At 43.7% G+C, this 26,904-nt stretch overlaps 1 protein-coding gene across 2 annotated transcripts in view; it reads right to left on the reverse strand.

Moving 5' to 3' along the window:
• The window catches only part of gria1b (glutamate receptor, ionotropic, AMPA 1b), a 63,152-nt gene extending 37,022 nt beyond the window's left edge, over positions 1-26,130 (reverse strand). For both annotated transcript variants that reach the window (XM_029251239.1, XM_018752236.2), the window contains exons 1-5: positions 25,874-26,130; positions 25,472-25,606; positions 12,982-13,221; positions 7,274-7,458; positions 5,259-5,312 (exon numbers count right to left, since the gene is read on the reverse strand). In XM_029251239.1, the coding sequence (XP_029107072.1) occupies positions 5,259-5,312; positions 7,274-7,458; positions 12,982-13,221; positions 25,472-25,606; positions 25,874-25,958 (699 nt within the window). In that variant the 5' untranslated portion in view covers positions 25,959-26,130. The remainder of the gene's footprint in view (positions 1-5,258; positions 5,313-7,273; positions 7,459-12,981; positions 13,222-25,471; positions 25,607-25,873) is intronic.
• Between the last annotated feature and the right edge of the window lie 774 nt (positions 26,131-26,904).

Raw genomic sequence — 26,904 nt, forward strand, 5'->3', positions numbered from 1 at the left:
TGAGATTTCCCCCTGTCTGTTCTTCAAGGTCACGCTAATAACTGTCTGCCTTGCTTCCCGTGTTCTTCATCTGTACACTTATAATGAACAAAATGCAATCGACACAAATGTCCAGCAGCTCACATACAACGGAATTCTTGTGGCTAAAAGGGCTGCAAAGAATCAGGTCTGAGGAAATGCTTTGCAATAGAAGCCTTTAATAAAAGTATCCAGGTGTGCAAATGAATACAATGTCAAACAGGAAGCTATGTAAGTAACCCTGGATACAAAAAAATATGTTATGCGACGAAAATATTGAATATCTAAAACCTTACTCACGACGTATGAACATGAGGCACACTGCAATACATATTCGGTATTTGAAACTGTCCCCATGGAAACGTCTGTCAAACATTGACTGCCATTAGCATTGCATCCCTATAATCTGGAGGTGACAGGGTCTTTGCTTTGAAAGCCGCAGAGCTTTTTCAGTCTTTTCCAGCGTCCCCCACCCACCCCCCGCAGGTTAATTAACATAGCGCATATCGCTCTAACTCCTGAGGAACACGTCCTTTTTGTTCTGCCTCTTTTCGCATTCGACAAGTAACCAGGGAGCGGAGCGTCACAGACCCCCTCCACTCGACATGACTGAAAATCAGAAGGTTTCCAAAAGCTATCGTGTATCTTAAAATTCAAAAACTGCAGCACAGAGCTCCATCACATAGTGATAAACTGGAATGTAACAAGAGATGCTTTAAGATTTAAAAGATATACATTAAGAAGAAATGGAGAAGCAAACTGAAACAGAATTTACTCGGCTCATTATATGTACATACAGCAAACAGAGAATTAGTCAAGACCCTCTCAAGGAATCGAGGTTAAGCGTTCAGCTGTGTTCCAATCCGTGCCTTCAGTACCTACATTTTAGGGGCAATAATTTCTTTTCTGCACTTTAACCATGCAGTATTGAGAAATCAGTGCTGCTATATGCTGCTATATGGGGCCGAGACCGGGAGACACACAAAGAGCCTGGACCATAAGCTGCACGTTTTTCTAAACAATTGCCTCCGCCAGATCCTGCACATCGAGTGACCAGAACGAATTTCTAACCACGAGCTCTGGCAAAGGACAAAGCAACAGCCCATTGTTAATACAGACACTCCTCTAGTTACATAAATTTGAATTACATAAATCCGAATTTACGTAAAAATTCCTGACATGCACATTATTTATGGATAGCATTTTTATTTTACGCAAAACATCTGAAATATGTTAAGCGCAAGTTGGCGTAGCCAGACAAGGCAGGAACCTGCATCTTCCCAGTTCCTGCCAATTTTGAGCCTTGAACACATCTCCTCTCTTTAGTGTAGTGCTTTTTCCCATATTTTTTACCCTTTTCATTATTCACAAAGCCTGGTGGTAAACTTGCAATTGAACGAAAACGAGAACCGTCTCGCAAGCGAACAGCAATAGATTTGGAGATAAAATTGAAAATAATAAGGAAATATGACGGCGGACAAAGATTACGGTCTACAGACGGGAACCAGATTTAGCCGTATCGACTATAAATACGACAGCGAAGGATGCTGAACGTACGAAGGAGCACGTGATGATGTTGAATGGTGGGGGAGGAGGGGGAATCCGACATAAGCAACTTTTGGTTACGTAAGGGCTTGAAGAACAGTCTATTTGCGTAAGTCGAGGGCCGTCTGTACAATCTGGAGAAGGACATGGAAATGGGTCGGGGACACCTTGCGCAGAAAAGAGACCAGCATTCCAAGGCAAGTCTTGAATCGGAACCCACAGGGTAAACGGAGAAGAGGAAGGCCGCTCCTCACATGGAGACGAATCTTACAGACATAGCTACAGAAGATGAAGATGTCCTGGGGAGAGGCAAAGCGGGCAGCCCAGGACAGAGACCGCTGGAGACATGCAGCGAAGGCCCGATGCTCCAGCTGGAGCCAAGAGGATTAAAGAAGGGAAGAAGAACCACGCAGACTATGCCAAATGTGAAGAATTCCCGATTGAGCATTACTTCCGTTATCCGATGTTTACTCTCGATTCTGCAGTAATTGTTATCACGGCAATGTTGTTTGTGCTCTTTCGCAGTGTCTGCTGTCTGAACAGAGTGGAATAGCTCAGATGTCTGTATGAGTCAGAGCAACACGTTTGGTCTCTTTTCAACGGGAAATCCACAATGGCGAAAATAAATGGCATTGTTCTGCTACGAAGGCATGGCGACCACTTCTTACAGGCCAAGACAAGAGAAAGGCTACACCTCCACTCAGTGTAGGATCTCAACACGCGACGTTTAGGGAAGCAACAAATGATCCGCTTGGAGGAGCGAGCGCAGCCCGTGCCTTTATGGCAACTGGGCGGGCGCGTGGGTGCAGAGAACAGCAGCCTCTGACAAAGAATCTCAAAATGACAAAATTGAGCAGAACGTCAGGGGGAAATGATGCACTTTGCTGCAGCGAGAACAATCATTTCCTGGCGAAAATTAGAGCATTTTCAAAATCTTTTCTTGTATTTTTTTCTTTTTTTTTTATATTTTTTAAGTAGGCTCATGTTTGCCTACTGCTCTTAAGGGCAACTACCACTGATGGAAAATTCTAGTTGTGAAATAAGAGTAAAATACTGATTAAGAGTCAACAAAATGAAATAGTTCCTGTCCAGTGAAGATGGGGAGTTGAACAGTTATTAATCACTAAAAAAGCCAGTCATCCTTGGCTAAGAATTGACCATCAAACACGAAGTGAATGTTTAAGGGATTAGCCGTGTCCAAAAGACAGGGCTGTTCAGCTACAGTGCCAGAGGGTTTCTCTCTTCTTCTTACAGCACTGAAATCTCAAAAAGGGAATTAAATGGGTTCAATCTGTAAATTGATTCAGGAGATTTCTTCCTGACTGGAACAGGAACCACCAGAACTTAGACTTTCAGAACAGCAGCTAAGCAGCTCTGCCATAATTTATCCCAATTTTTAGCCAAAGCTGTCGTGATCTTTGCACAGTACTCACAAATCCAGACCCATTACTGAAATCGTGTGTGTGTGTGTGTGTGTGTGTGTGTGTGTGTGTGTGTGTGTGTGTGTTAACTGAGCCACGATAGGGCTGATTCATCACTGTGAGATTGTCCCTTTCTCCAGCTGATCCCACGTCACCCGTTCTCAAGCACAGAGACACACTTTCTCACACAGTGACAGCACTTGCGCAAATGGCTCGTTGAAATCAAAGCTCCCTTTCTCGGTACACCCTCCACAATCTGAACAATTTTACTACAGGACAACTCGGAGTTGCAGAAAAAAGTGCAATCTTCCGCAAAGCAAACCGATTCTGATCTTCTCGGGGGTCCTATGTTACGGGGCCTTGGCCTTATACAGTATGGCCTAGAGTCTGCATTGCTGCCATAATTTCTCTTTGGGAGTAATAACCAGTGCTGTGGAGTCAGAGTCATGAAGCCTGAGTCGGAAGCAATTATTGGGTCACTGCAGTTGGAATCGGAGTCAAATCCGGAAAACGGTCCCGACTCCGATTAAATGTACCGTATATACCGGCGTATAAGTCGACCCCCAAAAATTAGAGGTGTAATATAGGTTTGGGCTAAATCGACCCCCAAAATAATGTGCAACTTTTGGGCAGTGCTGTGGAGACGGAGCTGGAAGCAATCATCGGGTTACTGGAGTCCGAGTCGAACGTTTTGTGTACCGACTCCACAGCCCTGGTAAAAACCAAAACGTGGAAAGGTGGATTAGTATTGAAATAATGAGGCTGGTTTCCTGCTTTATGCAGAAACACTAAATACCTTGGCTGTTATGCTGAGATGTCTCCAGCATACACACACAATCAGCAGGGCAGCTAGTTATGGGAATGTGTGAACGGGAGCAATAAAAAAAACAGTAGGGAGAAAAAAGAAACGATGCAATGCAGATTTCCCACATCGGCGGGAATGATATCTGCTGACAAAGCTGTGGACGGAACACGCTCGTCTCTGGAGGAGTCAACGCGACATAACGGATTTCGTACGAAGCGCAGCGCTGTTTACACACATCAGACCTCAGCCGAGCTCGAGGGGAATGTAAAGGCAGCGTCACAACTTAAAAAGTTTCAATCTGCCACCTTTCACGCTGTTCCTCATGTGCCTGTCCTTCTTCTTTGTGTTCCTTATTTGTCCCTGGTGTACCTGTTAAAGCTCAGCGCCCATGTTTTCTCGCCGAACAGGCCGTATTTCTGTCGTTTTCTTGTCTGTTTGCCAGTAAACGGGCTGCAGCGAGCTGAGGACGTTACTATAGAAACTAACCTTTACAAAAGGGACAGACGGAACGGACCGTATACATCAGGCACACGTATACAGCAGAACATGTTACATAAGACCGAACAAGAAAGGGTGTTAATATTGTGCAGAATTCATTTCCTACGTTGTTCGCTCTTGAGCACGTAAATAACAACAACAAAAAAAATCCTTCCCCAGCAGATTTTAATGTTACACAACAGAGGACTGCAGAACATTACACATTCGTTTTATGCATAAAAAAGTGAGAATGCTTCTGATTTCTGGTAAGCTGTGCAAGTCTCAAATACCAGCGTTCTCCAGTCTCTCTTACATTCCTGCGGCCGGCACTGGCTAGTGGTTACTAGCTGCCTTTTGACCCGCAGGTTCGAATCTCACCTCCAGCGATGGTACCCTTGAGCAAGGTACTTACCCTGAACCGTTCTAGTCGAATCACCCATCTGTATAAATGGGTAAATAACTGTAACTAGATTAACGTTGTAAGTCACTTTGGAGAAAAGCATCAACTAAATGAATAAGTGGAAATTGCAGGTGTGGTGTAGCTATTGATGAGATACAGTAGAGGTTTTTCGTTAAAAAGCAAGAGTAAGTACCGCCCTCCCCTATCTGTACCACATTATCACTTATAATTAGTAATTTCCATAACTTTAGCATAACACCATACGTACCTGTAGCTACAGTATTGTAAACCTTACAAAAATGCCGATTTTAGAACGTCTTCATGATATTCCTAACAGACGTCCAAGGATCCTTACAAAGTCGATGGGTTCTTTGTAAGCTTCATGCAGTTCCTTCTTAGCGGAAGACAACTTCCTACGCAAAATGTGTCACAACTGCTCAAGAATCATGAGTGCCGCAACATCGCTTGGATAGTTAGCGTTCGTGTTGAGTACCGAGTCTTCCGTCAGCTCCCGTCAACCCCGGGTTTCGTGCAAACCCTTTTTGGTCTACATGCCGTAACGCAAATAAATAACGTGCAGCTATTTTCTTACCAGGTTTGCCAGTATGTAATGGTAGCTTTTCAGGTTCCTCCCCTGAGCTGCAATCTGAAAAAGAATAAAAAAACAAACACTGTTAACAAACGTACTTAATGCCTTTCAAGTTCTGTCCCATAATTTACTTTATCCTAAATTAGGAAAAGATTTTACGGAAGCACAGAGACACACGGTGTTCTTAACACTTTAGTTGGATTCCGTTGGTTTCCATCCAGATTTAGGGATAAATTATTTACAGTTCTTTCGGATGTGGGACAAATGCACCTGCGTTGCTGTGCGCTAGGAATGACTCGTCTGGTGAAGGGTTTTTTCTGCCACTTCACCCTTCCGTCTTTCAAAGCCTGTCACTCTCTGTCCCTGAGTTCGCCTCATTTCCTGGGATGTGTGTTATCTACTGGATGCGAGGGCAGCGAGAACGTGTGAAGAGGGCGGGAGACACGCCAACATCTGCACCCACGGGAGGCTAGTTTGCTGGCTTAATGGCCACATGTACATACCGCATCTCAGTCAGAAACAAACCTGCAATTGCAAACGCTTTTGCATTTCACTGATGCTTGTCGGCCCTGTAATTATGGGTAATTGTGTCAGACAGTAATTTCTTCATGTTCTGTTTTTTTTTCCTTCCTCTACTATTCTGTACAGTGTATAAATAGAGGTAATTATTATCCATAATAGATGATGTGTCCAGACCCTTTCTCGGTGGGTCACTGCCTTCAAAGGTCCTTTCTAGTTACTTCCGACTGAATATTAATTTTTTCTTGCCAACAAACACAATGAAAACTAATAAGAAATGCAAATAAATATGAAATCGTGATCACGCATACAATCCTTCTGACCACTGAAGAATTTTGCATATCTAATGTTTTGACAAAGACACACATTTGCTAAGGAGGACATGTTTTCCTCTCACGAAGGTTGCCCTGAATTGGCTGTCTCGGAGCAGCAAGAGGCGACATTAGTTATTAACAGTGACCCCATCTAGTGGTGTTTCCTGGGGCAAACCCCGGGGCACGGGAATAAATTAAAAAGCTCCAAAGCAATGTTCTCGCAATCACACCAGGCCATTACTGTTACAACTTGCATTTTCTTAACCTAAAAGAATGTGATTTACCTTAAAGAGTGTGACTTTCAACAGATTTCATCATCATAATAATCTCCATCATTGTCATTATCATCATCATCATGTCTTTGCAGCAGGTATCAGATTGACATTTGATCCATAAGAGAGCCAAAGCTAAGCACTAGGAGCTTATTTCTGCTTTAGTAACAAGTATGGCAGAAAACATCTAAAGAAGATCAATGGTCATGAGAACCGCAAGTGAACTGATCCTGTCGTGAGACAAACTGGCTACTATAACATTATGAATTGTGGCTCCTGGCACACGATCAATTTCAGAATTGATCTTTAGTAATTTGTTCCATTAGAACACTATGCAAAATTTTATGGTACATGAGAATAATGAGACATCAGCACTACAGAGAAACCCCCACCCACGGATTCCAATTGGGGCATCAATCAGCACAGAGAGAACAGTGCGAACACTGGATGTGCGAGACCAATTTTATTCCTCTCTCCCTGTAGCCCTGCACGCTCCTGGAGACCATGACAATTTCTCCAAGAGTCAAGCTTGTCCTCATATTAATTACCAAACCCAGAGAGGGTCCTGCTAAAGCTGGGCATACGGGAGCGGAGACGTGTGCAGTGGAGCGCGTGTTCCCACAGTCGTCTCCAAACGTGTGACCACATAATGCCCTCCTGCTTCTTAATTGCATCTCAGGTAGAAACCCAGAAAATGCTGCTTCTAGGGAGTGCGTTGAAGTGTCCGTCTAAAGAATCGGTGCGCTGCCCCAGAGAAACGTGGTCAGCTTCATCAACGTGCTCAGAAAAATTGCATTACTTCTACTCCAGGTAACTTTTTCACGCCTTCCCTCTTTGTCTCGCTTCATTCTTTCTACTCGTCCCATGACTCTTGCTGAGTAGAGGCAGAAAGGCGGAAATGCAAAAAACTTACCAGATTCAGGATTGAAGAAAGCCTGTCCAGCTCACAGTCCATAATGATTTGTCCCTCCTTCTTCTTATCGAGGTCCTGGAGCACCTTTAGAAAGGCTGCCTCCGTCATTGTCAAGAGATTTATGGAGGTCACCATCCAGTTCTTCTCAGCAGCTGTGTCCAGAACTTTCTGCAAAGCTGTCATTCCTACAGCAGGGAGGGTGAGGGAACAGAGACAGAACAGAGCAAGGCTGGGGGAAGGAAGCATGACGAGACTCTGTTGAAAGTGTCGAAAATATTCTGATTAATAAGTTAGCAGTCTTGACTACAAACCTGATTTACTGTGATTTTACCAGGTCTTTTTTTCTCATGTGTGGAACTCACTTCTTTCACATACAGACAGCGACCAAAAGACATTTAGACTTTTTAAGATTCAAAAGAGTGTTTTGTGAAGTCTGGAGTATTTTTGAGGGCTACAGAAGGCTATTAGCCTTATCTTGGAGACACAGGCATGAAAGAAAGCAAAAGGAGAAAATACCTGAACATGACAGGAAAGCTCTCCAAAGAACTGGAATCCCTCAGTCTGCTTTTTAATTCCAGCTTATATCTCTGCACCCTTCAACAGCTCTGGAGTGGTTAACAGGGCCTTGCGGTGTCGCCGAATGATGAATTCATGGAGACCTTATTCTCTTTGTAAGTGTTTATTCCACTTGAATGAACAATCTACCGTTCTGCTTTGAGGAGGGAATTACTTTGTCATCTTGCAAGGGGACTGTGGTATATGTCGGGTGGCACAGAGAGTAATGCTGCTGTCTCACAGTGCCTGGGTGGTGCGAGAGGATGTGGGTTCAATCCTTACTCAGTCTGTGTGGAGTTTGCATGTTCTCCCTGTGACTGGGTGGGTTTCCCCTGGGTGCTCTGGTTTCCTCCCACAGTTCAAAGACTTGCTGTTCAGGTTCCCCATAGTGTGAGTGACAGAGAGAGAGTGTGTGTGTGTTCCACTGATGTATGGATGAGTGACCCAGTGTAAGTAGTGTATCTAGCAGTGTAAGTCACTGGGGTGAGTAAGGTGTATGGGCTCATAACACTGTGTAGAGTTCACTGGAAGTCGCTTTGAAGAAAAGCATCTGATTAAATAAATATATTAATGTGAATGTGTTTATTGCGGACCAGGTCATGTGACAAAATACCTGTTACCCAACTACATGCTACTGGTCCTTGTCTAGATTTTACTATAAAATATCACATTTCTCTAATTCATAGGAAATGATAAAAAAAAAAATTGAAAAAAAAAATAAACTGAACAGCTCATATGTCCTTATGCAGTCATTATTGGTGTGTTTTCTTAAAATGTCTGTTTTCTGTGTAATTTTTCTGTTTGGCATTTTTACAGACCTTCCTTATTACCTGCTGGATTCCTCTGTGAAAAATCACTTACTCAGAGTTACTGAAGTTGGTCTTATCTTGAGCCTTGCTATCAAAATGCATATATAACATCAGTTATGAAGAATATTACGTTTAATTTATTCCCCATTTGCACCTCGCTGGGTGTTTGCATCCTGAGACTCCACCTATTTCTGTTAAGTAGTCACAGCCAACCCCCGCGACACTTATTCTGAGCCAGGACGAGATGATATAAGTGTGAGTCATCCATAATCATCATCTAAATAAATACAGGTTGTCTCTTCCATAAATAAAATAGATTCATTTCAATTGGATTTGTGGGCCTGTTTCGAATTTTAACCATTAAACCCTTTTTGCTCTAAAAACATTAAAAGCTTACATCCTAAAGTCCACTATCAATTTTATTCCAGGGAAAGACGTCGCTTTCTAATTGTTCACGTTCTAATTCAACTGTTCAGAGAAACATCATAATTTATATAGTGGCGATTTATTAAGATGTTCTTCTGTTAAATGGCAGGAGTTTAAAGTGCTATTTCCCCTTTGCAGAAACGGTCTCAGGTTTGCACAACAATGGCAGAAATGAAGTGAGAAATACAGAAAAAAATTTTAACGTTATTGTGCAATTGTGCCATCGTTCAGAAACGAGAGCCAGGATTGCGTTATGTCTTAGTCCCACTTGCTACATTGACGGAAATTCGACTAACATCTTTATCCTCGGAACAAAATACAGCAATTTCTTTCCTTACAAAAAACATAAACACAAATACAAATCTCAAAGTGCTGGAGAAATATGTCTGCTTAAAGGCATGTTTTAAAGTTTCATGTGTAAGGAAAAAGAGACTGCCTGACAGATGATGAGGTTTGATGTTGGTGTGAGGACAAACATCTGACTTATTTATAACCTCTGGATAATGAGGTTATAATATTACGTAATGTAATGTTTTATTCCGTCTCAGTCGCATGCACCATTCATAAAGACATCTTCCCAGTGCAACTCGGGCAGTCTCCGAAACCACGATCACAGCTAACGGAATGTGATTTGTTTATAGTCACTTCATTATCACCTTTTCAGAGAAAAGGCTGCAGCCAACATGAACAAATGAGTGAGGATTAAACTGACCTATAAAAAAAACCCAATTCCCAACTCCCTCTATGGGAAATACAGTTCTGAGCATTTTGTGGGTACGGGATGACTTTCTTAAACCGAGAATGCACATTTTATTCTTTGTATTACTTGTTCTATTGTTTATGACATTATTTTTGTTACATTTATTTAATTAGCAGAGGCTTTTTTCCAAAGTGACTTCCAATGAACTCTATGTAGTGTTACCACCAGCCCACACACCTCATTCACCGCAGTGACTTACACTGCTAGATACACTACTTACAATGGGTCACTCATCCATACACCAGTGGAACACACACACTATGGGTGAATCTGAACAGCGTGTCTTTGGACTGTGGGAGGAAACCAGAGCACCCAGAGGAAACCCACACAGACACGGGGAGAACATGTAAACTCTACATGGACTGAGGTGAGATCGAACCCACGTCCTCTTAACCACCCAGGCGCTGTGAGACAGCAGCGCTACTCGCTGTCCCACCCACTATTACTACTATTATTATTACTGCTGTTATTATTATTAATAGTAGTACAACTGCTACCAGTAGCTAATACTGAAGTACTCATACTAGACAGCTGTAAATTACAATATTATACTGTATATAGAATTCAATACTTTAACCTTTATCTTGAATACACAAATAACTGTCACTAAATTTATAACCCCACCCCCCCAAAAACCCTACCAGCACCGCTCAGTTTTATGCTTTTATTCACTGCCACAGCTGATGCAGTAGCTAAACATACAAGCTATGCTGCCATTTAAGAGACACATCCTGCCAGACATACAGAGGTAGGGAAACATTGGGAGCTGACATGACTTTGCTGCTGTGGCAATTTTTGGCGGTAAGTGTGTTCGCTGGGAAAAGACGTACAAACATCCATAGTCTGGCAAACGGTTCTCTGTGAACTCTTCTCATACGTCCTCTTTCGCAGCACCAGCGCTGTCTTTTCTCCTTCCAGCAGTGGCCTTTCACACCACTTACTGTTCATAATGATTTCTATTTATTGAACCCGATACTGTACATAGTAAATATGGATGAGTGACCCAGTGTAAATAGTGTATCTAGCAGTGTAAGTCACCGCGGTTAACAAGGTGTGTGGGCTGGTAACACTAGATAGAATTCACTGGAAGTCGCTTTGGAAAAAAAGCATCTGATAAATAAATAAATGTAAATGTAAATGATTAAATCTTATTGATTCACTTGTACACTACAATATAAGGTAATTGCCAATGTTTTCGAGAAACACTACAGCTGCACTACATGTTGTGTGTAAGAAGAGTAACACTCCAGCCATTCTGAACCTGGAAAGAACCTCTATACCTCCATCGATCTCCATAAGCCTCGGAATAGTGTGAGAACACTTAGAATGTGTGAGACCATGTTCCCCTACCCTCTACCTGGCTCTCCATGAATGCAGCACTTCTCTGCAGCGTGTGAAAAAACACCACAGGAGTATTTCATTGTGAGAGCAATGCACCAAGGGGCCCAGACAATAGAACAGACAAGTAAAAACTCCATTTGTTTTGGTGTGTGGAGTTCGTACGTTCTCCCCGTGTCTGTGTGGGCTCCTTCTCACGGTCCAAAGACGTTTACCCTTAGTCTGCGACTGTGCGCATCAGTACGTGCAGGTGTGGCAACCCTGCAAAAAGACCAGGATCCCGTCCAGGGTGTTTCCTACATAGCCTTGCATCCTATGCTTCCTGGATAGGCTCCAGACCAGCGGGACCCTGATTCGGAAAAGCAGTTATGAAAGTGATTGAGTGCAGATCACAATGTGCTTTGCGACAGAAAGCAATGCATGTGCAAGGTGCAGCGTGCAGACGATGAAACATCATAGTACCTACGAACACATGCTTGTGACCTGAAGGATGTTAAACCACAGCTAGTAGCCCTGCTGTCTCACAGCTCCTTGGTGGTGCGAGAGGATGTGGGTTCCATCCCCGCTCAGTCTGTGTGGACTTTGCATATTCTCCGCATGTCTGCGTGGGTTTCCTCTGGGTGCTCTGGTTTCCTCCCACACTCCAAAGACATGCTGTTCAGGTGCCCCCATAGTGTGTGAGTGACAGAGAGAGTGTGTGTGTTCCACTGATGTACGGATGAGTGACCCAGTGTAAGCAGTGTATCTAGCAGTGTAAGTCACCGCAGTGAATAAGGTGTGTGGGCTCAAAACGCTACATAGAGTTCAATGGAAGTCGCTTTGGAAAAAAGTGTCTGCTAAATAAATAAATGTAATGTAAATGTGTTACCCCTGAGTCCAGAGGCAGCAACCCAAAACACTTGGTGCCCCATTACTGTCACGAATACTTCCTGTGAATACCTGCAGTATCAAGGTCTCGGTGGCTCAGCAGACAACAGGGTTCTCAGGAAGGAACAAGTGGGTTTGACAGACAGAAGACACAAGTCAGGGAAAAAGGGGCAGTGAGACATTTCAGGCGGTGGAGTGTTTCGGTGTGTGACCTGGCTTATTTTTTAACGGCGACTGTGTTAGTACCAACAGGTGTCCTACTGCATCCTAAACATGAACCCTGAAAGGAAAGAAATCCATTGCAACATCACTTAGCGAGATCCGAGTGTGTGACTTTATGTTACCGAGACATTCTAAGTCTACACGAGGAAACAGCCTGGAGTTCACTGGGAAGCCACTTTACTTTTTATTCCGCTTTATTTTAAAATGTGCCTTCTTTAGCAAAGTATAAAGACCCTGCTTTAAACAGAAGACATGTATATTCACAAAGAAAATGACTAGAAAGACTCTTTTCTAAACCGGATGCAAAGGATGGCAATATGTTTTTCAGAGCCACGTCTGACAATAATTTATCTTCCCGCTTTTCTTCTGATGTGTCATTATTTCACACAAATGATTGTACTCAATGAGTCCAAACAGAGCAAATTTCATGTGAGAAAGGTTCACACAACGGTTGAAAATTTCAGTGATTTCTGGCAATGCCCCCACAAATAATTGTATTATTGTAATAATAATAATATTAATAATAATAATAATAATTTGAGTGATTAGCCTGCTATCTGTCACAAGGATAACGCTGATCTTTATCAACAATTTTATGGTAATCTCACTTTTAGAAATTCTTCCCTCTCCACCTGACAAACAGAAATATCTTGCAATCTTCAAGTCATGAAACATACAACTCTTAATACTTAACTTTGAAAGAGGAAATCTGGGTGAATCGCGTCCCATACCTGAGTGAGAGCTGTACATGTAGACGAACTTGGTCCACCTGTAGTGTTCAATGACTGCAACCAGGGCGTCCTGTATCTCCGGACGCAGCTGGATCACGAACTGGTTGGATGTCTCAATGGGGAAGCTGGGAGTGATGAAGCAGACGTGCAGAGCCCCGCAGAAGGACATGAGCATGTTCACCGTCTGCCTATCGTAGAGTCCAATGATGGCGTATACACCTTTGGAGAACTGCGAACAAACTGTAGACAAAACCAGAAGCAAACAAAAATAATGAATAACAATAATATTGCTTTGTCCCGCAATGATATTTTTTTTCAAATTTCATTTGTTTGTTGTTATAAAGGGGCGCGGTGGCGTGGTGGGTTGGACCACAGTCCTGCTCTCCAGTGGGTCTGGGGTTCGAGTCCCGCTTGGGGTGCCTTGCGGCAGACTGGCGTCCTGTCCTGGGTGTGTCCCCTTCCCCCCCGGCCTTACGCCCTGTGTTGCCGGGTAGGCTCCGGTTCCCCGTGACCCCGTATGGGACAAGCGGTTCTGAAAATGTGTATGTGTGTGTTGTTATAAAGACAACATTCATGAATCATTAGTGCTAACATCAAAGCATTAGTTTTACTGTCGGTTAGGCTGGGATTGCACAATTGATCACAATTTATTTCAATTTATTTATTTTTCTTCTTGGCAGAGTGATGCAGAGTGTCTAAACGATAAATCAAGCAGGACAGTTACAGCAGCGTGACAATGCATGGCTCAGTTGGTCAAATATTCCATCTGTCAGCTGAGGAGAGGAAAACAAAAACCTCCCATCCACGATGATGGGGAGAAAAATAAACCTCTGTGGGTCCAGGGGTCAGAGGCTGCCCACTCCTCCTCAATGCAGTTACAGTGGACCTGTGCAGGTATCCATTGATCCATTTCCATTAACAGCCTTTCCTGTGTACATACATCTATGGATAAAAGAGCGGTACAAGCAATATGGAGCTACAATTCATGGTCCAGTCCCAGGTGGCTAGAGGTAATGTTATTTCTATTGCATTTTTAATTTTTTTTTTCAAATTTACATTAAATACAGGTGATCATGAGGTTATACAAGCAATGACCTTTTGTAAGTTCACCTTTTCAGGAACAAATTCCATCCACTGGTGAGTAGACGAGCGTATTAGTGAAACACGTTCAAAACCTGAACTTCAAATGAGCTCCTGTACATCAAACTGCACAGTTACTGCACAAGAGTAAGACCTTGGGAGGACATCCCGACAAGGTTAATGGATGTGTCCGCTCAACTCCTTTGATACAGCACGCCGAGCACTGAGACTCCCCCCCCCCACTGCATCCCATGGCTTTATGGCATTGCCTTGGTATCGTATATTTGGGCAATTGGCGTTTCAACTCACTATTAGCTGAACCAAAAATTCTTTACATTTTCTTATCGTTTTTAAATGCACAGGCATATTCACTACATTTCCCAAGGCAAAAAACAAAAAAAATTGAGTTTCAGTGTTTTATACCAGATGTACTGTATCTGTGCATAAGGTTAATTGTCTTTCCACAATGTGTCCAATTTCTATCAATGATGTGCTGCAAATTCTTCATATTAAGACAACCCATCCAGGCAGAACGACCAGTGAAACTGAAATATAAAGCATTCATACAGAGGATTAAACTACCAAAAAAAGTCTACCCTTGGGATTTTTAAGGGTATTTACATTTTCTAATACTCCGATTGCATTACAGGGCTATGTGTCTCCATTTCGTTTCCATTAATGCTTTCCGAGTCAGGTATGCAAATAGGTGTCAGTGGGCTAATTCCTGTTCTAAGGAATTTAGAACACGCCCGCGTGTTGTCAGACATTGTGTGTTCGGTGGTGACAGAGGCAGTTCGCTCGCCTGCCGGGCTTCCCGCTCCACTGCGCTGCTGGTAAGTGAGGACTGGGGTTCGAGCAAGCCGACCTCTCGCTGTGGAGCGCCCTACTGCTGCTCTGCAAAGCCCTGTTAGTGAGTCTGTTCCAGCTTGATACTCCATCGTCCCCCCTGCTGGGGCGGCTGGGGACACGAGAGGGGTCTTTCCGAAAGGCTGTCGGTTTGGCCGTAGCTGTTCACGGTGTCTCCTCTATGGCTTTGCGAGCACATGACTTCACCGCATGACCCTAAACTTCATGAAACTAAATCGCAGGCTTTTAAGATTAATGTCAAAACATGTATGAGTTGAGGTGCTTCGGATAAAATGATAAAAAGGCAATGCATTTACGTGAGAGGTGTTATAGGCTGTTTCATACAAAGATCCAATTCATTTATTTAGCCAATGCTTTTCTCACGATGTCAGTCTACCTACAATTATTTACCCATTTTTACAGCTGGGGTATTTTAGTGGAGCAATTTAGAGTGAGGAGATTGCTCAAAGGTACTAGAGCCATAGGTGGGGATCACGCCTACAACCTTCGGGTCCAAGGCAGTAGCCCTAACCACTACGGTACCAGCTGTGCCAAGCTGATACCCGTGGGATTGTTCTCAGCCAAGGAGATATATAATTATGTATTGGGCTATGCTCTACATTTAAAATAAATGGTTTACTGAAGCTAATGAGGCTGTGCTACATATCTATGTAGGAGGTCTTTCACTCCGTCAGACTTAAATCCCCACATGTGAAATTAAAGATAACAGCAGCAACAAACATATCCATATGTAAAAGTAGCAGAAAATATTTTAACAAATGCTAAATATGTAAAACGGCGTAAAATTATATATGCATCTCAAAAATGCACAAAAAGCATAAAATGTAAGTTTGAACCTGCATTCTAAAATACATGGGAGGAAAACCTTTTCCCCTGTCAACTACTTTTGTGAATCCTCCTGACACTGTGAAATCAGTGTTTAACGAGTAAATGTAGACTGCAGTTGCTCGTACCACATTATTATTCCTTGTCTGCTTTGTCTTCCTCACCTCATCCCAAAATATTTTTCTTTAACGTGTGTGTCCCCAAAAGAGGCCACGCGGTCCATGGTCTCGCCAAATGACTTGAAACGACAGCCTGGGCCGGAGATCGCTGACCCTTCCGGAGCCTGAGAGGGTGAGATAACAACGTCTTGCTCTCAGCCATCGCCGGCCTTCCGCCCCCCTCCCTCCCTCCCGCTCGCGTTCACGAGCCGCTCCCTTCGATATGCCGTCCCCCCGGCCCCGGTTCGCCTTCTTGGTGGCAAATAATTGGAAGATAATGAGATACTTGTCACACGCAATCAGCGCTGAAGCCACCAAAGCAGGCTGGAGCCCTCCTGACTGCAGGGAGTCTGCTTGTGACACGAGCCATGTTTGACAGCACCTGATTCTCTAAGAGCTGGATGTCATTGCTCAGGGGGCCGCAGCTGGTCCACACATCCCCCGGTGACACTCTTTGACCTGTATAGGGTAGCACGGCGTGTCCCTCTAAGTGTACGGCGACACGGTTCAGAAAGCGGCTCCGAGTCTTCCGGCGGATTTCTCTGCAGCGAGAGGCCTGTCCGTTTCCTATTTATTTACTTTAGAGTGCTGCACTTTACACACGGCTCTTTGGATACTCTGTGTAAATGGAGAACTCTGTCAGATTCACACAAGCCTTTGGGAAGACAAATAAAACAATGTTTGTTGCCTGCAGAACAGGTGGAATGATACACCGCAGCCTGGACACTTGCTGCTGCTGCTGCCGTCAAAAACATGGTGCTAACATCAGTTATAGGGTATGTGCAATAAAACAGGCACAGAGGACAGACTGAAGACATACATTGAGGACAATAAAACTTGATCCTTAGTGAACACTCGGTAAATATATATAAACTGTATATATATACTGGCAGTCCCGGGGTTACAAACGTCCGACTTACGCACAACCCGTAGTTATGAACCGCCCCCGTAAAGCCTATTATATTAAAAATTCATGTTACATACAATGATTCATAATAACAAACGCGCATCAAAACATTGCGCATCTACAGCGGTTCGTCAGCTCGGGGACAAAGATTACCTTCTTTTCAGTCGGACCACGTTGCTCTCAACAGTGTCTCGTGTGTTACTGTATTTGACTTTAATGTTTTTTATTTTTAACCTCATAAGCATGGCATCAAAGAGTAAATATGATGCAAGTGATAGTGATGCATCCAAGAAATGGAAAACGATCACAATTGAAACTAAAGTAGAAATAATAAAGCGATCAGAAAAAGGTGAAATGCCAACGAACACTGGAAAAGCATTGGGTTACAGTCGATCAACGATCGGGACAAATTTAAAGGACAAAGTGAAAATAATGGAGCATGTAAAAGGCTGTCTGTTTCTCTCTCTCTCTATTATACATACTGTAGTAACATTTATTATTATTATTGTTGTTGTTGTTATTACTATTATGTTAAAGATGTTTTAGTGTATCTGGAAGTGTTTCATTAATGTCGTTTATGCATAGAAAGGTGTAGAATATACTATATACTAAGACAAACATTTGAATAACTGATGTTAGACACAAATCGTACCGAACTGTTCCAACTTACGTACAAATCCGAGTTAAAGACAGACTTAGGAACAGAACTCGTTCGTAATTCGGGGACTGCCTGGGTGTATATATGTATATATTTATATTTTTTTCCATCTGCAGTAGGGTAGACTTAGGTGGAAATAACCAACTAGCTCACTCACTCACCAACCCCCCACAGCATAAATGAATAAGTTCAAAAACAAGGAATCACTATGCGGCAAATAAGGCCACAGTCTGTCTCTTCTGGTATGACTAACGGATGGAATAAAGGCAGGCATGCTGGCTGGAGGGGGGGAAAAGAAAATTAAAAGTCTGGAAGTTTCCTCTCACAGCACAACAAGCAGTCTGAGAGCCATAGCACTATTGCTTCCAAGGACCGAGGCACGATTACCGGTGTTCCAAAAAAGTCCTCCATTTACAAAGATGTATGGAGGGTGAAGAATATATTTCCTGTTTGTAAGAAAGCTTTCATGCTCTTTTCAAGACTACGGAAGTAAGAAAATGTCTAGAAACTGAGTTTGAGTTAAGATTCCACCCAGTGACGCCAAGCTGTGAGGGTTTCGTGACACTCCTCTCCACATTGCTTGCAACTTTAAACTTTGTTCACAAACCGAGGGTATTAACTAGGTGCACGTGGGTGGCATGGCTCACAGCGCCTGGGTGGTGCATGAGAACGTGGGTTCGATCCCTGTTCAGTCTGTGTGGAGTTTGCACGTTCGCCCTGTGTGTATGTGGGTTTCCAGTGGATGCTCTGGTTTCCTCCTGCAGTCCAAAGACATCCTGTTCAGGTAGGTTGATGATTCCTAAAAAGAAAAAATCTCCCATAGTGTTTGAAGAAAGTGTGTTTCACTGATGTATGGATGAGTGACTCATTGTAACTAGTGTATCTAGCAGTGTACGTCACCGTGGTGAATAAGGTGTGTGGGCTGATAACACTACATAGAGTTCAGTGGAAGTTGCTTTGGAGAAAAGAATCTGCAAAATGAATCAATGTAAGTCAGAATGTTTTCATACTACAGGAAAATAGGGAGAAGCTTCAAGTGCCTGGGTTTCCAACGCTTTCAATGAAACAGGCAGCCGGTGAAAAGATTGCCTTTGCCGCTTCACATTTACCGCACGATGGCCTCTGTTTACAGCTGATTTAAATAAGGAAGGCTAACTAACCAATTACTCACCTGGAGCAGCCTCCCTCCTGCTGTGTTTGCTACTAAGAGACAGAAACCCGCAACAACATCTTGATTCCGTCCAAATAAGACTTCAATGAGACAGAAAATACAGACATGAACCCTGAATAGGCTTCGTCATGGTGGGCTTGTGAAGATCACAGGGAACCGCACAAATGCATTATCGTGAGCTGTCAAGACAATTACATCAGAATCTTAACATTTCAACCAATGGTTGCATGCTGACAATAAGCCAGTTATCTCCAGATACCGCGGTTATTCCGAAAAGACAATCAGCGTGATCTCGGTATTGAGTGATTCTGTACTGAACAGAAAGCAAAGTGCTTGGCACAAAATGTGGCATGCAGCGTATACTTCTACATGTTCACTTACATATTTCACATTTGCCCTTTTTTTGAATAAGTTGGGTAGGTCAACTCATTCATGTTTTTGGTAATCGTTTGTCCAAATCTGACAAAGGTATTATTATCCTTAGCAACCTGTCCCTGAACAAAATACATTTAACTACAGGACACTCACACTGGGTCGAAGCTGTTTAAAGTCAGGTCCCGAGAGGCACATTGCTACACGGGAATGTACCGGAAAGTGAGCAGACTCCCAATTCCCCTGCCATTATAACATACGAGCGATCCTCATCAACACGAGAAGCATGAGTCCGAAAATATGAAAATCCCATTCTCCCCATAATTCTCGTCTCACACAATGCTCAGTTAAAGCCCAATGAAGCCCATTATCAGCCGAACGCCTTTCTCTTTGCCGATACTGTAATGTAAAACATAATTTCCCCGGAGGAAACTTGTCTGGCTTGAGCTAAACGCTGTCAATCCCCAAGTACTTGAATGGATTCCAACACAAACTGCCTTTGCTTTTTTGTTTGAATGAATAATAGAAATTTCAAACTTCAAAGTAAAAGAACACACCGCACTGGTTATCAGGTGGTAAATAAAAGATTAAATATGTGTGATGAAGCCATGCCACCATGGTTATGCTAATGCACACCAGCTCCACAGGTCTCTAATAAAAGACTCGCGGTGCCGCTGTTGAATAATGCAAACACAAAGGCTATGACACATTTATTACATGACGTGCATCAGTTATTTATGCAGGATATCATAAATTGCTGTGACGATTTTGTAACGTTTTGCTTTCCAGCTGCATCGGGACAGAATGAAAGGCTTCCCCGCAGTCCTTGTGAAATCATCAAGGGAATCGCTCATTTTGGAAATGTTAATTTGGATCCTTTTTCTGAACCCACACTGCATACATATATATGTGTGAAAATCTTGTTTTTCATAACTGCAGCCTCTGATTTGCAGGCCGCGGAGATGGTGTTAGAGGCAGAATTCATTAAACACCTTGATAATGGCCCGTTATGATTGTTTTGCAGACTTATTGTTGCGTTCAGGTTGGCGAGCTTGTGCCCATTCAGTGTATGCCAGACTGCGAAACTTCACCGGTGGTATATAAGGGCAGCCAATAACAAAAATAGCACCGTTTTCTGTGCCAGATGGTTTCTTTCATCCGATCAACACAATGCAAATGAAAATATCAAGTCCTATGGTCATTATTTTTTTCTTAAGCTGAAGTGACTTTCGACTGATTTATAGATCATCTTAACCTGCTCAATCTTTCTTCGGCTGGACCCCTCTTGGGACTTGAATCAGCAACCCTCAGGTGAAAAGACTGTGACCTGCTGTCTTCTGGATGGATGATCATCATTTAAAGCCTCCAGTCATTGAAATGGTCTGGTGAATAATTAAATGTTAAACATCTGAACCCCACTCAGCAAGACGCAACCACACAAAATTATGGTTCACATGATGCTTTCATTAGACCCGCTAATGGCCCAGTTTGGTCCAGTTAGCACACTTCAGAGAGCATTCATTTCCTTTATTAAAACTACTTGTTGCATGTGTACTTTTGCATTTGGTCTTAAGTGCTCTGAGACCACCTTACTGAGAAGGATACGGTGTAAAAATATCCTGAAATTAATCGAACCAGATTAAATTCATTATTCTGTCATGTAGTTGCATTTATTTATCCTCTGATTTATATGCTCCTCTGGAGAAAAACAGCATCTAAATGAATAAATACAGCATGAGTGCAAATGTACCAAACCTAAAAATCACATGAAAGTGTGATCTGGAAGCTTCATCTTTATAGCACATAAGCTTGTCGTGGATCACAGGGAAACAAGTACACACAGGCCTGGGAAGTACTACTGTCCACTGTCCGTTTGTGTCCCAAAAGCCATCGGTGTCTCAATGTCATTGGTAAAATATAACATATACACAAGACAATAAATATTGTCGGTAAACAGCCAGTGGATTTACTTCTGCATCAGAGAAATCGGTTATTTATAGATACTGTGCAGCAGAGTGCAAGAACAGTGGAGAAATCCCACCCATCCACTTTCTCTAATTGCTTCATCCAGGCAGCCTGGTACTGCTCCGGATGCATACCGTGGGAAACACAGGGGGTAACGCAGGTGCATCCTGGACTGAAAAGCATGCCAGCCCATCACAGTGCACCTCCACATATTCACACACAAAGCCCAGTTCAGTCATCGGTTGCCCAGAACAGCATGCCTTTGGAAAGTGCGAAGAAACATGAGCGCCCAGAGAAAATGCAACTGAACACAGGAAACAGCCAGAGCGAAGGCTGGATCCGACCCCTTAGTTTTCGAACCGAGAGGGAACAATGCGACCACATGAGCAACAGTGCAGCCCACACAGAATTTCCATGGTTGGAAGACAAAATGTATCAAGCGAAACTGTGCCGGAATATGCTGTATGGAGCCCAGCAAATTGTAAGGGACTGAATTTGTTGCTTTTATATTAATTATCCTCATTGGTAGATTATGGTAATGTAATTTTTCTTCACTGGAGGGCATTGTGACTAATATCTCCATTTGCATAAGGGCTCTAATGCGCCCCTCTTTAGCAGTTAATAATGCCAGGAAATCAAGTTCAGGAAGGACACCCTCTGATACAAAAACACACTGCAAGAGCACATACAAGCTGACCTCCATTAGAGCCCTGTCACTGTTTTTTCCCCCTCTCAAATCACCACACTCCATGGTTCCCTTTTCACTGAAGAGTGACAGAAAGTTCCACCACTGTACACTCTGTCAAACAAAATTACTTTCCCAGATTAAATCAAATTTTTACAAAAATGTGGGAAAACATCCACAGCATACCCAGCCCTGTCTCTAATGAAGTACTACTAAAGGATACAATTATAATTTTTTACCCCCTTTTCAGTATTTTTACATTTTATTTATTTAGTAGGAACTTTTCTCCAAAAGCAACATGCAATGATTATTGACTGGTATGAAGACACCTTGGTCAAAAGAGACTTACCATGGTAGATACGCTACACCGAACTCTCTACAAATATGTTTCTGGAGTGGAGAAATGAAAAACACATCCACATACAGTGTACACATACTGGGCAAATTGCAGCCACCAGTTCACCTGAAACACATGTCTTTGGGGTAGGAAACCAGAGCACCGAGTCAGTGGACTCGATCTTTTACATTTGTGCACTGCGGTAATATTCGTCAACAGATGGAGTTTGTCTAGCTGTTCTCTAGTTACTGTGCAGCACTTCAACCTTCATATTCGTGTTTCGTTTACGTTACATTCTACTGTTCGATCGAGTCACTTCTTTGTTATTTTACCTGGTTGTAAACTGTTGCGTAAATGAGTTTTGGTTGTCACTGCTTAATGTATTTTAAATTCCGGCTATCCTTAGTGTCCTTTTGTCTTTCTGAAATCCATACGTTAAACTGAATGTGTAGTCATTAATGCTACTGCTTTTGGACTCAAAGATTGCAGGTTCAAATCCCAGCTGTAGTACCGCTGAGTAAGGTATTTACGCTAAATTGCTCTGGTACTAATGACCCAGCTGTATAAATGGATAAATAACATTGTGAGTAAGTTGCTTTGGGGGGAGTGCGGTGGCATGGCGGGTTTGGCCGGCTCCTGCTCTCCGGCAGGTCTGGGGTTCGAGTCCAACTGGGGGTGCCTTGTGACGGACTGGTGTCCCGTCCTCGGTGTGTTCCCTCCAGCCTTACGCCCCTATGTTGTCGGGTTAGGCTCTGGTTCACTGCAACCCTCCATGGGACAAGTGGTTTCAGCCAATGTGTGTGTGTGTGAGTTGCTTTGGAAAAAGCATCTGCTAAATGAGAAATGTAAGTCAATTTAAAGGTACATGTAGCCATTTGCATTCTTTTCTGTTTATGTTTTGCACTTCAGGACCACTGCATTTATACAGAACTCTAGATGTATATGTACTGAAACTGTTTAAAGTTAAGCTCTGCAGTGCAGTTACTTACCCTCCCAATGTGAACCTTTGGGGTACTGCACAAACAAGACAGTACTTGCTATGTTAACCATGCTGGTTTATGCAAATGTTTTTTTTTCTGTGTTTCTGATGCCAAACTATTAGTGCTTCTGCAATTGGAAGAAGTTTACTTGGTAACGGATGCAACTGAAGCAGATAAGTGAGAATCTGGAATGAGCAGCATTGCTTCCCACGTAGGTGGCTGGGCAGGCCGCTCACGTGCCCCGTGTTTTTCAAAAACAAACTCGGGAAAAATGACCAACGGTATTTCGAACTTTAAAGGAAGAAAACGGACACAAAGCAATGAATGCTGCGAATATTAAACAGTACCTTGTTAGCCAGAAGCGGACAGATTGGGTGAACTGTATTTCTTGCAATAACATGGTTACAGATACATTCATTGTGGCTGTGATAGATGTTTTTTCTTCATGCGTATGGATATGTAGGTTTGCAGCTTTCCCCTGGCAATCATTTTAATTTCATATAGTTATTTTCAGCAGCCTGCCACCGAATTGGCAGTGCGCACAAGGCCAATGTCCTGCCCACTGGTGCCTTCATGCCTCGAGTCCCTACAATGCATTTCAGCCTGAGTTGCCCTCCTACGGACCAGTCTGGGGTCACACCAGGGCATTTCTGTCCAACACCTGGGTGCAACAGAGAGACAAATGAATTTGAAGAACAACAGAGGGTATAAAGTCTTACGATGGGTCAAGACAGAGGATGTTTGCACATATTCTTGCAACAGTGATACGATTTGCAGGAATAACGCGGTGTCCTTGCTGCGCGGCGCATACAGTAGCCACATAAAATCACTGCAAAGCATCTGCTACCAAAGGGATCCTATCTCACTTAACGGTATCACACTGTAAGATATCACCACTCTACTGTATCATCTCTAGTCTGAATTATCTACACATCATGTGTCCACAAATTATTCCCATTACACAGTAATGGGCCAAAAGCAATGTTTTACCACCTTAACGTGTAACAGTCTAAAAAAATTCCGCATTTTACCACATAACTACCATCCATTCTGCTTCATCTCAGGTTCAACACAGGTTTACTGCATTGCAGAAAAAACCCACAAAAACCAAGGCAATGCAAATTAAAAGAGTCCCCTTTTGGCACTCATACCCCCTGTTGTCGTGATTACGATTCTATGACACATCTGTCCCTTTTGCATCTGCTTATTCAAACTGGTGCAGAAATGAACTTAATTGAGTTTGTGCTTTCAGTAATTTCATATGACCATCTTGGGGGGAAAACCACCAGTGCACCACTGGCACAGCACAGAGAAACACACACCTCCTTGCTGCAGATCACAGACATAAGCTCCATTTGTTAATGCCTTCCCAGTAGGGGGCCAAGCTTCATGGAATCTCTGTAAGTGTTTTAATTGTACTAATGAGCGATCTAAATAGTCCTTCGCACAATCATTTAGCCCATAACTGCAACAAACATTTTTTTATTTCTATCAATTTATGAAATTATATTGTGTAGGAGGAAAACTCAACACCATAGTCAAACTCATCCATCCATCAAAGCATGGAGAGTGTAGCAAAGCACAGCCGATCCCATACATAGTGTGTCTATGTGCATGCAGGTTCTCACCTCCAAAGCCCTGAAACGACTGAAATTTAATGTGAAAGATGTGTTCATTTTTTTTCAGCTCTATTCACAGTATTTGATCAGCATGTAAGAAGTTTCTTACCAGCATGTTATGTGTGTATATATATATATATATATATATATATATATATATATGTATATATAATATACCCCACGCACAGATGACCGCTTCACCGTGTTTCACCCTGATCACGGACCTTGATCCTATGGACCATTCAGTGCAACATTGTCACGCCGGCGCTTCAGTTAAGAATCGCCAACAATTTCATGGGCTACAGCGACATGGATCAAATAAAGGGCAAAAAAGTGTGTTTCGATCGGATGCATAATGCAAACCAAAAAAAAAAAAAAAAAGATGTTTGAAAAGCAAATCCTTGTGTTTTCTCCACACAGCGCTGCTCCGGATGCTGCATCGAGAAGCAAGTCGCGCTCCGGCACCGAGAGAAAAAGATTCATATGTTGGAAAAACGAAATTAAATCGTGCGGCAGGAGTCGACTTGCGAGCTTCTTTTAGACAAAGAGCCGCGCGCAGCCGCCCGACAACACGCACACCCTGTCAGTGTGTCACTGCGATCTAGCACCCGCCGCGTCCAGCACACCGACACACACACAGGTGAGTCCAAGCAGGCGCTGCCTTCTCCACACTTCAGTTGTCATGTGTGGACAAAGCAACAGATGATGCCTGACATTCGCACACTGTACACATTGTTCCTGCACCTTGGGGACTTGGGGGGGGGGGGGGGGAGACAGGGGTGCACGGGGGTGGGGGAAAAAAAAAAAAAAAACACACAACGTTTTCTTTCAGGCAAAAGCGTGCGCGAGACAGCACGTGTACTTACATGCGTATGTCATTTCAAAGCTATCCGAGATGTTGACCATGTCCACCTGAGGTACCAGTTTAGGGACGTCCTGGTGCTGCAGGAGCGCAAAGCGAAACACCTCATATTCGTGGGAGCCGCTGGGGAAGAACCCCCCTGTGTGCGGGACAAAACCCATCGTTACACACACACACACACACACACACACACGTCTGCACACCTGCACGAGCTGCGCTTCGCGTTCGTCCGTTTTCACGGCGTGATTCCGCAGCGCTTCGCACTGAAACAAAGTGGCCAAAACTAAGTACTTCTGAACATGACAGGCGATGCACACACACACACACACACACACACACACACACACACACACACACACACAACACAAGTGATCGCACTGATGCTGTACGAACTGCTTTGACTCACCTATGTTTATATTACTTGGGAAACTCGTAGCGGAACAAAGCCCAAGAAAGCTGATGGTGCAGAGCAAGGGGAACATTCGCCGCATCTTTCCTTTCGCATGAGCGGAGAGAAGAGGAACAGATAGATTCCCAACATAGATCTTTTTAGAGCTGCATTTTCTATCTTCTTTCTGTCTCTCGGCTTTCCCCCCCACCCCGATCTCTTGCGTCTCTCCACTGACAAAGCCCCCGAAAGAGGGAAATACAAGCTGGGGGTCTTGGCTCGTCGTTCTCTCTCTCTCTCTCTCTCTCTCTCTCTCTCTCTCTCTCTCTGCTCTGGCGCGCGCTCTCTCTCGCTCTCTCTCGATGCTCGAGAAAGGGTGACTGCGAGCCCCGTCGTCCCTACATCACCCCCCGCGGAGATGTGAGCGGAGAGCCCTCATCAGCCCCCAGCGGGAGATGTAATGCCGCCTCCCCGTGTTCCAGCCAGGTCTCCCTGGGAGATGCCGGCGAAGATGCTGGTCCTCGCGCCGCGACGCACGGGAGGAGTGTGACTCGTCACTGACAGCGCAGCGAGTCGAGTGTGACAAAGAAAGAAGTCAAGGAGGAAACGCACACAAACGCACAGCAGCCCTGATGGCGGGGGGGGGGGAGAGTTTGAAGTTATTCCGCGAACTGCGGCGGATGTTAAGATTATGTAAACTTTGTGAGTTTACATTATATATAATTTGGTCGGTTGTTTACAGCCCATTCATTTTTTACCACGACCAGTGTTACTGTGATTCGTTGATATTTGCGAATCCGCCCGCAAAGCGACGGTCGTACTTTGAGGTTAATGAAACAATTTTACCGGCACGTATTAATCGTGGCTCCGCGTCACCTCTTCCGTCGCAATAAACGCGATTCGCGCCGGGATCACGGGGTGCCACGCGCACAGGGCGCGAAGGGCACGCGCGTCCCACTTCCCGCGCACAGGCGGGCGCGCGCGAGGGGACTAGAGAGTAGCCTAGGGTCTTTGTCGGTGTGCGTTCGCCTGTGTTGTTGGTCCGAAAC

This window comes from Scleropages formosus, chromosome 4 (genome assembly GCF_900964775.1).
Source record: "Scleropages formosus chromosome 4, fSclFor1.1, whole genome shotgun sequence".
In the NCBI taxonomy this organism is placed as follows: domain Eukaryota; kingdom Metazoa; phylum Chordata; class Actinopteri; order Osteoglossiformes; family Osteoglossidae; genus Scleropages; species Scleropages formosus.